At 53.4% G+C, this 12,012-nt stretch overlaps 1 protein-coding gene across 3 annotated transcripts in view; it reads left to right on the forward strand.

The window, feature by feature from the left end:
• Positions 1-12,012, forward strand: part of LOC132392013 (disintegrin and metalloproteinase domain-containing protein 12-like) — a 265,513-nt gene that overhangs the window by 134,957 nt on the left and 118,544 nt on the right. For all 3 annotated transcript variants that reach the window (XM_059965910.1, XM_059965912.1, XM_059965911.1), the window contains exon 7: positions 4,394-4,459. In XM_059965910.1, the coding sequence (XP_059821893.1) occupies positions 4,394-4,459 (66 nt within the window). The remainder of the gene's footprint in view (positions 1-4,393; positions 4,460-12,012) is intronic.

A 12,012-nucleotide genomic window follows, 5' to 3' on the forward strand; every position in this document is an offset into this window, starting at 1 on the left:
ACAGGGGAGGTGGGGACAGGGGAGGTAGTGACAGGGGAGGTGGAGACAGGGGAGGGGGAAACATGGGAGGTGGGGACAGGGGAGGTGGAGACAGGGGAGGTGGGGACAGGGGAGGTAGTGACAGGGGAGGTGGGGACAGGGGAGCTGGAGACAGGGGAGGTGGATATGGGGAGATGGGGACAGGGGAGGTGGAGACAGGGGAGGTGGGGACAGGGGAGGTGGGGACAGGGGAGGTGGGGACAGGCAGGTGGGGACAGGGGAGGTGGAGACAGGACAGGTATAGACGGGAAGATGGGGACAGCGGATGTGGAGACAGGGGAGGTGGAGATGGGGGAGGTGGAGACAGGGCAGGTGGAGACGGGAGGTGGGGACAGGGGAAGTGGGGACAGGGCAGGTGGGGACAGGGGAGGTGGGGACAGGGGAGGAGGAGACAGGGGAGGTGGGACAGGGGAGGGGGAAACATGGGAGGTGGGGACAGGGGAGATGGGACAGGGGAGGTGGAGACAGGGGAGGTGGGACAGGGGAGGGGGAGACATGGGAGGTGGAGACAGAGGAGGTGGAGACAGGGGAGGTGGGGACAGGGGAGGTGGGGACAGGGGAGGTGGAGATGGGGAGATGGGGACAGGGGAGGTGGAGACAGGGGAGGTGGATATGGGGAGATGGGGACAGGGGAGCTGGAGACAGGGGAGGTGGATATGGGGAGATGGGGACAGGGGAGGTGGAGACAGGGGAGGTGGGGACAGGGGAGGTAGTGACAGGGGAGGTGGAGACAGGGGAGGGGGGAAACATGGGAGGTGGGGACAGGGGAGGTGGAGACAGGGGAGGTGGGGACAGGGGAGGTAGTGACAGGGGAGGTGGGGACAGGGGAGCTGGAGACAGGGGAGGTGGATATGGGGAGATGGGGACAGGGGAGGTGGAGACAGGGGAGGTGGGGACAGGGGAGGTGGGGACAGGGGAGGTGGGGACAGGGCAGGTGGGGACAGGGGAGGTGGAGACAGGACAGGTATAGACGGGAAGATGGGGACAGCGGATGTGGAGACAGGGGAGGTGGAGATGGGGGAGGTGGAGACAGGGCAGGTGGAGACGGGAGGTGGGGACAGGGGAGGTGGGGACAGGGCAGGTGGGGACAGGGGAGGTGGGGACAGGGGAGGAGGAGACAGGGGAGGGGGAAACATGGGAGGTGGGGACAGGGGAGGTTGGACAGGGGAGGGGGAGACAGGGGAGGTGGGACAGGGGAGGGGAGACAGGGGAGGTGGGACAGGGGAGGTGGGACAGGGGAGGGGGAAACATGGGATGTGGGGACAGGGGAGATGGGACAGGGGAGGTGGAGACAGGGGAGGTGGGACAGGGGAGGGGGAGACATGGGTGGTGGAGACAGAGGAGGTGGAGACAGGGGAGGGGGAGACATGGGAGGTGGGGACAGGGAGATGGGGACAGGGGAGCTGGAGACAGGGGAGGTGGGTATGGGGAGATGGGGACAGGGGAGGTGGAGACAGGGGAAATGGGGACAGGGGAGGTGGGGACAGGGGAGGTGGGGACAGGGGAGGTGGAGATGGGGAGATGGGGACAGGGGAGGTGGAGACAGGGGAGGTGGATATGGGGAGATGGGGACAGGGGAGCTGGAGACAGGGGAGGTGGATATGGGGAGATGGGGACAGGGGAGGTGGAGACAGGGGAGGTGGGGACAGGGGAGGTAGTGACAGGGGAGGTGGAGACAGGGGAGGTGGATATGGGGAGATGGGGACAGGGGAGGTGGAGACAGGGGAGGTGGGGACAGGGGAGGTAGTGACAGGGGAGGTGGGGACAGGGGAGCTGGAGACAGGGGAGGTGGATATGGGGAGATGGGGACAGGGGAGGTGGAGACAGGGGAGGTGGGGACAGGGGAGGTAGTGACAGGGGAGGTGGAGACAGGGGAGGGGGAAACATGGGAGGTGGGGACAGGGGAGGTGGAGACAGGGGAGGTGGAGATGGGGGAGGTGGAGACAGGGCAGGTGGAGACAGGGGAGGTGGAGATAGGGAGATGGGGACAGGGGAGGTGGAGACCAGGGGAGGTGGAGACTGGAAGATGGGGACAGGGGAGGTGGGGACAGGGGAGGTGGGGACAGGGCAGGTGGGGACAGGGGAGGTGAGACAGGACAGGTATAGACGGGAAGATGGGGACAGCGGATGTGGAGACAGGGGAGGTGGAGATGGGGGAGGTGGAGACAGGGCAGGTGGAGACAGGGGAGGTGGGGGACAGGGGAGGTGGGGACAGGGCAGGTGGGGACAGGGGAGGTGGAGGACAGGACAGGTATAGACGGGAAGATGGGGACAGCGGATGTGGAGACAGGGCAGGTGGAGACAGGGGAGGTGGAGATAGGGAGATGGGGACAGGGGAGGTGGGGACAGGGGAGGTGGAGACAGGGGAGGTGGAGACAGGGCAGGTGGAGACAGGGAGATGGGGACAGGGGAGGTGGAGATAGGGGAGGTGGAGACAGGACAGGTGAGACGGGGAGATGGGGACAGGGGAGGTGGAGACAGGGGAGGTGGAGACAGGACAGGTGGAGACGGGGAGATGGGGACAGGGGAGGTGAGATAGGGAGATGGGGACAGGGAGGTGGAGACAGGGGAGGTGGAGACTGGAAGATGGGGACAGGGGAGGTGGGGACAGGGGAGGTGGAGACAGGACAGGTATAGACGGGAAGATGGGGACAGCGGATGTGGAGACAGGGGAGGTGGAGACAGGACAGGTGGAGAACGGGGAGATGGGGACAGGGAGGTGGGGGCAGGGAGGTGGAGACAGGGAAGGTGGAGACAGGACAGGTGGAGACGGGGAGATGGGGACAGGGAGGTAGTGACAGGGCAGGTGGTGACAGATCAGGCAGATCAGGGCAGATAGGACATGGGATCTGTTATACCAGTTTTTCCTGTTTTGTAGTGCTCCCCTCTAATTCACTCACCCATGCATGGGACACCAAGAGTCTGAGATTTTACCTTTGAACCAGGAGGCTGGGTATTAAAATGCCATTTCCGAGTGCTAGGCCTGTGTTTTCGGTTACCCCTAAGGGAATCACAGGAGACTGCAGTTGCTGCGATCTGTATTAAAGCAACTAGCTGGTGGAACAACTCAGAGCTTCACCTTACCACCACCCACAGACGTTGCCAGAGTCCCCTCAATTTCCTCCATTGGAGTGCTGCTCATTACCAGGGAATTCACAGTCAGAGACAGTCATGGAGGGACGAGTCTCTGAGAATATTCAAAGCAGAAGTTGATAGGTTCTTGATTAGTCAGGGCATTAAAGGTTATGAGAAGGCCAGAGAATGGGGTTTAGAGGCATAATAAATCAGCTATGATGGTACGTGAACAGCCTTGTTGGGCCATCTAATTTTCTCCTGTATCTTATGGTCTTGTCTGAAGTTCTCCCCTTTCAGCTGTGATGTGCAACTATGGCTAATTTGAAAACACTCAGCAAGTCAGTCAGCATCTGTGGAGAGAGTGGCAGCTTTGGGAGACACCGCTTGAGTAGCCTGTGCCAGTGACTGTGGTGCTATGGTAGAGGGAGGTTGTGTTTAGTGGGGGGGTGTGTCGTTGCGTGAATGATTACCTGAGATTGAGCGGGAACCCTCAGTGGCATCCCAGCCACATTCTGAGAAAGGAGAGGGAAGCGGGCATCTAAAGTGCCATCTGAAAAGTGAGCATTTGAAATCAACCGGGTAAAGATCATGGTTAAAAGGGCGACATGGTAGTGTAACACTATCACAGCACCTGCGAGCCGAGTTTGATCCTCACCACCCTCCATGAGGAGTGTACACATTCTCCTAGTGACCCCGTGCGTTTCCTCTGGCCACTCCGGTTTCCACCCACAGTCTAAAGATGTACCGGTTAGGGTTCATGGGCACGGCAAAGTTTGTGTGGGGGGGTCCCAGCGCACCCTGACACTGTGTTTGTCATTGATGCAAAATGACACGTTTCACTGTAGGTCTAATGCCTCAGTGTAGATGTGACAAAGAAAATTAATCTCTGCCTTTATCCTTCTTTTTATCCTAATTTTATTTTATTTCATTTAGCGATGTAACATGGACCAGACAATTCTGACCTAATGGGCCGCCCTGTCCAGCAGCCACCTATTTAACACTTGCCCTATCACGGGTCAATTTACAATGACCAATCCACATGTTTGGACTGTTGGAGGAAACCTGCTCACCTCATGGCATGAAGGTCCTTACAGGTGGTACCAGAATTGAACTCTTCACGCTGGAATGCCCTGAGTTGCAACAGCATCACGTTAACCACCACACTACCATGGCGCCAGTGGATAATACAGAGATACAGTGTAAAATCTGTTGGTTACAGTCTCTCAGACAGGCTACTATTCCATCTTGTCTCACACTAACAGGTTATTTCCCTTTCCAGATGAAGAGGAATATTCTGCAAGAGATGAAGTACGTGGAGATGGTTCTGGTGGCAGACAATGCAGAGGTTTGTTGCTTCTTCTGACATCAGTACCAAGCCCAGTGCTGAGATCCATGGCTCAGGCTGGACACAGAGGAGAGGAATTAGCTAATGTTGATCAAACAGAGAACAGTACAGGACTGCCTCTGTGTCTGCACTGACCATATTAAACTAATCCTATCTACCTTCTCATGGTCTACGTACCTCAATCCCCTGCCAGCTCATGTGCCTGTATAAATACCTCTTCAAAGCTGCTATCATCTAAACATAGAACATATTTCAGTACAGTACAAGCTCTTTAGCCACTATGGTATGCCAACATTTTTACCAACTGTAAGAACAACCTAACTCTTTCCTCTTACATACCTCTCCAATTTTGATTGTCCATGTGACTATCTAAGAGGCTTTTGTATGTCCCTAACATAAATTCCTCTACCACCACCCTTAGCAGCAAGTTCCATACCACCATCATTTTGTGTAAAATTTACCTCTGACATCCCCCTTGCTTCCACCATTGACTCTGGCAGTCCGTTCCAGGCACCCACCACTCTCTGAGTAAAAGAAAATGTGTTTAAACTTACCCTTTTCACCTTAAGCCTATGCCCACTAGTGTATAACATTTCCATCCTGGGGTAAGACTCTGACCGTCTACTCTGGCTGTACCTGTAATTATCTTATAAACCAACCTCTCAAGTCCACCCTCACTCTACAGAAAACAATTTGTTTGTCTAATTTCTCCTTCTAGCTAGTAATCTCAGATCTAGGCAACTTCCTGTCGAATCTCCTCTGTCACTCTCCAAATCTTCCACATCCTTCAGAACCTCTGACAATTGTCTGAATGTTGCCTGTTCAAAGTTTTATGTAGCTGCAATGCGCCTTCCCAACTTTTATACTCATCGCTCTGACCAGTGAAGGCAAGCAGGGCATGTACCTTCTTTAGCAGCCTGTCTGCTAGTGTTACCACCTCCAGGGACCTGTGGACTTGCCCCCCCCCCCCCCCCCCCACCAAGATGGCTCTGTGCAAGGATGTGGCCATTCACTGAGTACTCTCCTGTTGCTCTTAAGCTCCCATTGTGAGACAGCTGTGTCTTTCAAAGGCTGCGAGTGTGTGGGAGGGAATACTTTAGGTCCAAAAGAGAAAGATTAGCATTATCTGTCACATGTATATCAAAGCATCCAGTGAAATGTGTTGCTTGTGTTAACAACCAACACAACCCGAGGTTGTGCTAGGGGCAGGCTGCAAGTGTTGCTTTGCTTCTGGTGACAAAATGGCGTGCCCACGACTTACTCCCTAGCCCTACACCGTCAGAATGAGGGAAGAAACTGGAGCACCGGAGGTCTCGGTGGGAGCATTCAGGCAGCAGTGGGAATTGAAGCCCAGTCACCGACGATGTAAAGCGGAAAGCTAACCCCTGTGCTACCGAGATGCGTTGTTGTACCAGCAGTGGAGGTGCCACATAACAACTAATTTCATAACATAAGTCAGAAATATTAAACCTGATTATGAAGTCTGGGAGGACCAGTATTCCCCAAGCACAGGTGTGTCTCATATTTCCATACAGGTGATGGGTGTTTCAAGGAACTGGGCTGAGTAATCAACGTACCCAGTACAACTTCGAGCTACACCACCCAGCATCCCCTGATTTAACCCTAGCCTAATCACAGGACAATGTGCTGGCATTGGTTCATGAGGAGGTACATGAGAATGATTTCAAGAATTAAATGATTAACGTATGAAGAATGTTTGATGTCTCTGGGCCTGTTTAGAAAGATTTCATTGAAACTATATTGAATATTGAAAGACCAAGATAGAATGAACATGGAGAGGAGGATTCCAATAGTCCGGGGGTTAGGACCGAAGGACACAGCCTAAAAATAAAAGGTTGTCCCTTAAAAACAGAGATGAGAGGTAATTTCTTCTGTTTGAGGGTGGTGAATATTTGGAAGTCATTGCCATAGACAGCTGAAGATGCAAATTCATTATGTATATTTAAAGCAGAAGTCAATAGGTTATTGTAAGGTTATGAAGAGAAGGCAGGAGAATAAGGTTACAAGGGATTATAATTCAGCCATGAGACAGCACCGATCTGATGGGCCAAATGGCCTAATATTGCACCTGTGTTTTATGGTGATAGGCTGTAATATGAGAACGATAAAGATCATTTAGATGATAAGATTACAGGGGTGGGACTGTGTGGGATGGTTTGGATGGAGGGACTGTGTGGGAGTGTGGGTTTGTTTGGATGGTGGGGGTGTGATGGTGGGATTGTGTGGGAGTGTGGGATTGTTTGAATGGTGTGATAGTGGGGGTGGGATTGTGTGGGAGTGTGGGATTGTTTGGATGGTGGGGGTGGGATTGTGTGGGAGTGTGGGATTGTTTGGATGGTGGGGTGGGATTGTGTGGGAGTGTGGGATTGTTTGGATGGTGGGGGTGGGATTGTGCGGGAGTGTGGGATTGTTTGGATGGTGGGGGTGTGATGGTGGGATTGTGTGGGAGTGTGGGATTGTTTGGATGGTGGGGGTGGGATTGTGTGGGAGTGTGGGATTGTTTGGATGGTGGGGGTGGGATTGTGTGGGAGTGTGGGATTGTTTGGATGGTGGGGGTGTGATGGTGGGATTATGTGGGTGTGTGGGATTGTTTGGATGGTGGGGGTGGGATTGTGTGGGAGTGTGGGATTGTTTGGATGGTGGGGGTGTGATGGTGGGATTGTGTGGGAGTGTGGGATTGTTTGGATGGTGGGGGTGGGATTGTGTGGGAGTGTGGGATTGTTTGGATGGTGGGGGTGGGATTGTGTGGGAATGTGGGATTGTTTGGATGGTGGGGGTGTGATGGTGGGATTATGTGGGTGTGTGGGATTGTTTGGATGGTGGGGGTGGGATTGTGTGGGAGTGTGGGATTGTTTGGATGGTGGGGTGGGATTGTGTGGGAGTGTGGGATTGTTTGGATGGTGGGGGTGTGATGGTGGGATTATGTGGGAGTGTGGGATTGTTTGGATGGTGGGGGTGTGATGGTGGGATTGTGTGGGAGTGTGGGATTGTTTGGACGGTGTGATGGTGGGATTGTGTGGGAGTGTGGGATTGTTTGGATGGTGGGGGTGTGATGGTGGGATTGTGTGGGAGTGTGGGATTGTTTGAATGGTGTGATAGTGGGGGTGGGATTGTGTGGGAATGTAGGATTGTTTGGATGGTGGGGTGGGATTGTGTGGGAATGTGGGATTGTTTGGATGGTGGGGTGGGATTGTGTGGGAGTGTGGGATTGTTTGGATGGTGGGGGTATGATGGTGGGATTGTGTGGGAGTGTGGGATTGTTTGGATGGTGGGGGTGGGATTGTGTGGGAATGTGCGATTGTTTGGATGGTGGGGGTGGGATTGTGTGGGAGTGTGGGATTGTTTGGATGGTGGGGGTGTGATGGTGGGATTGTGTGGGAGTGTGGGATTGTTTGGATGGTGTGACGGTGGGATTGTGTGGGAGTGTGGGATTGTTTGGATGGTGGGGGTATGATGGTGGGATTGTGTGGGAGTGTGGGATTGTTTGGATGGTGTGATGGTGGGGGTGGGATTGTGTGAGATTGTGGGATTGTTTGGATGCTGGGGGTGGGATTGTGCGGGAGTGTGGGATTGTTTGGATGGTGGGGGTATGATGGTGGGATTGTGTGGGAGTGTGGGATTGTTTGGATGGTGTGATGGTGGGGGTGGGATTGTGTGAGATTGTGGGATTGTTTGGATGCTGGGGGTGGGATTATGTGGGAGTGTGGGATTGTTTGGATGGTGTGATGGTGGGATTGTGTGGGAGTGTGGGATTGTTTGGATGGTGGGGGTGGGATGGTGGGATTGTGTGAGATTGTGGGATTGTTTGGATGGTGGGGGTGGGATTGTGTGGGAGTGTGGGATTGTTTGGATGGTGGGGGTATGATGGTGGGATTGTGTGGGAGTGTGGGATGGTTTGGATGGTGTGATGGTGGGGGTGGGATTGTGTGGGAGTGTGGGATTGTTTGGATGGTGGGGGTGGGATTGTGTGGGAGTGTGGGATTGTTTGGATGGTGGGGGTGGGATTGTGTGGGAGTGTGGGATTGTTTGGATGGTGGGGGTGGGATTGTGTGGGAGTGTGGGATTGTTTGGATGGTGGGGGTGTGATGGTGGGATTATGTGGGAGTGTGGGATTGTTTGGATGGTGTGATGGTGGGATTGTGTGGGAGTGTGGGATTGTTTGAATGGTGGGGGTGTGATGGTGGGATTATGTGGGTGTGTGGGATTGTTTGGATGGTGGGGGTGGGATTGTGTGGGAGTGTGGGATTGTTTGGATGGTGGGGGTGTGATGGTGGGATTGTCTGGGAGTGTGGGATTGTTTGGATGGTGGGGGTGGGATTGTGTGGGAGTGTGGGATTGTTTGGATGGTGGGGGTGTGATGGTGGGACTATGGGAGTGTGGGATTGTTTGGATGGTGGGGGTGGGATTGTGTGGGAGTGTGGGATTGTTTGGATGGTGGGGGTGTGATGGGATTGTGTGGGAGTGTGGGATTGTTTGGATGGTGGGGGTGGGATTGTGTGGGAGTGTGGGATTGTTTGGATGGTGGGGGTGTGATGGTGGGATTGTGTGGGAGTGTGAGATTGTTTGGATGGTGGGGGTGGGATTGTGTGGGAGTGTGGGATTGTTTGGATGGTGGGGGTGTGATGGTGGGATTATGTGGGAGTGTGGGATTGTTTGGATGGTGGGGGTGGGATTGTGTGGGAGTGTGGGATTGTTTGGATGGTGGGGGTGTGATGGTGGGATTATGTGGGTGTGTGGGATTGTTTGGATGGTGGGGGTGGGATTGTGTGGGAGTGTGGGATTGTTTGGATGGTGGGGGTGTGATGGTGGGATTGTGTGGGAGTGTGGGATTGTTTGGATGGTGGGGGTGGGATTGTGTGGGAGTGTGGGATTGTTTGGATGGTGGGGGTGTGATGGTGGGACTATGGGAGTGTGGGATTGTTTGGATGGTGGGGGTGGGATTGTGTGGGAGTGTGGGATTGTTTGGATGGTGGGGGTGTGATGGGATTGTGTGGGAGTGTGGGATTGTTTGGATGGTGGGGGTGGGATTGTGTGGGAGTGTGGGATTGTTTGGATGGTGGGGGTGGGATTGTGTGGGATTGTTTGGATGGTGGGGGTGGGATTGTGTGGGAGTGTGGGATTGTTTGGATGGTGGGGTAGTGATGGTGGGATTGTGTGGGAGTGTGGGATTGTTTGGATGGTGGGGGTGTGATGGTGGGATTGTGTGGGAGTGTGGGATTGTTTGGATGGTGTGATGGTGGGGGTGGGATTGTGTGGGAGTGTGGGATTGTTTGGATGGTGGGGGTGGGATTGTGTGGGAGTGTGGGATTGTTTGGATGGTGGGGGTGGGATTGTGTGGGAGTGTGGGATTGTTTGGATGGTGGGGGTGGGATTGTGTGGGAGTGTGGGATTGTTTGGATGGTGGGGGTGGGATTGTGTGGGAGTGTGGGATTGTTTGGATGGTGGGGGTGTGATGGTGGGATTATGTGGGTGTGTGGGATTGTTTGGATGGTGGGGGTGGGATTGTGTGGGAGTGTGGGATTGTTTGGACAGTGAGCTGCTAGCAGAGATGTCAGCAGAGCCGCAATGGCTTGTGCATCTGGGAAAAATCAGGAAGACGCAGGGCATGTGGATTCCTAAACTGAGGAAACACTCAAATGGTAAAATAGTACAACTGTGGCTGATAAGGGAAGTCAAAGCTATTGTAAAAGCAAAAGAAAGGGCATTCAACAAAGCAAACATTAGTGGGAAGATAGAGGATTGGGAAGATTTTAAGAACCTACATACAGCCACCAAGAAAATCATTGTTTTAAGTCGTCAAGTCTCTCTTTATTGCCATTTTGACCATAACTGCTGGTACAGTACACAGTAAAAACGAGGCAACATTTTTCAGGACCATGATTCTACATGAAACAGTACAAAAACTACACTGAACTACGTAAAAACAACAGAAATAAAAAACACTAGACTACAGACCTACCCAGGACTGCATAAAGTGCACAAAACAGTGCAGGCGTTACAATAAATAATAAACAAGACAATAGGCACAGTAGAGGGCAGTAAGTCCGGGCTCTAGGTATTGAGGAGTCTGATAGCTTGGGGGAAGAAACTGTTACATGTCTGGTCATGAGAGCCCAAATGCTTTGGTACCTTTTTCCAGATGGCAGGAGGTAGAAGAGTTAGTATGAGGGGTGCATGGGGTCCTTCATAATGCTGTTTGCTTTGCAGATGCAGCGTGTAGTGTAAATGTCTGTAATGGCGGGAAGAGAGACCCTGATGATCTCAGCTGACCTCATTATCTGCTGCAGGGTCTTGCAATCCGAGATGGTGCAATTTCCAAACCAGGCAGTGATGCAGCTGCTCAGGATGCTCTCAATACAACCCCTATAGAATGTGATGAGGATGGGGGGGGTGGGAAATGGACTTTCCTCAGCCTTTGCAGAAAGTAGAGATGCTGCTGGGCTTTCTTTGCTATGGAGCTGGTGTTGAGGGACCAGGTGAGATTCTCTGCCAGGTGAACACCAAGAAATTTGAAAGGTGAAATTTGCTGCTTTTAATGAGGAGCCGTCGATGTTCAGCAGAGAGTGGTCACTCGGTGCCCTCCTGGAGTCAACAACCATCTCTTTCGTTTTGTTCACATTCAGAGACAGGTTGTTGGCTCTGCACCAGTCTGTTAGCCACTGCACCTCCTCTCTGTAAGCTGACTCATCGTTCTTGCTGATGAGACCCATCACGGTCATGTCATCAGCGAACTTGATGTGGTTCGAGCTATGTGTTGCAGCACAGTTGTAGGTCAGCAGAGTGAACAGCAGTGGACTGAGCACGCAGCCCTGCGGAGCCCTCGTGTGATGGTGTTGGAGATGCTGCTTCCGATCCGGACTGACTGAGGTCTCCCAGTCAGGAAGTCTAGGATCCAGTTACAGAGGGAGGTGTTCAGACCCAGTGGGCTCAGCTTTCCAATCAGTTTCTGAGGGATGATTGTGTTGAATGCTGAACTAAAGTCTATGAACAACATTCAAATGTAAATGTCTTTTTTGTCCAGATGGGTTAGGGCCAGGTGGAGGGTGATGGCAATGGTGTTGTCTGTTGAGCGGTTGGGACGGTACGCAAACTGCAGGGGGTCCAGTGAGGGTCTTGATATGCCTCATGACGAGCCTCTCAAAGCACTTCATGATGATGGATGTGAGTGCAACGGGATGGTAGTCATTTAGGCAGGACACCGAAGACTTCTTTGGCACGGGGATGATGGTGGCGGCCTTGAAGCACGTTGGAATGGTGACGTTGCTCAGGGAGATGTTGAAGTTGTCAGTGAGAACATCTGCTAGCTGGTCTGCACATCCTCCGAGCACTCTACCAGGGATGTTGTCTGGTCCAGCAGCCTTCCGTGGGTTGACCCTGCACAGGGTTCTTCTCACATCGGCCACGGTGAGATACAGCACCTGGTCATCTGGAGGATTAATGGACTTATTCGCTGCTACGTCATTTTCCACCTCAAAATGAGCGTAGAAGTTGTTCAGCGCATCTGGGAGGGAGGCATCACTTGCAGTCAGGTG

This window comes from Hypanus sabinus, chromosome 3 (assembly GCF_030144855.1).
Source record: "Hypanus sabinus isolate sHypSab1 chromosome 3, sHypSab1.hap1, whole genome shotgun sequence".
NCBI lineage: Eukaryota > Metazoa > Chordata > Chondrichthyes > Myliobatiformes > Dasyatidae > Hypanus > Hypanus sabinus.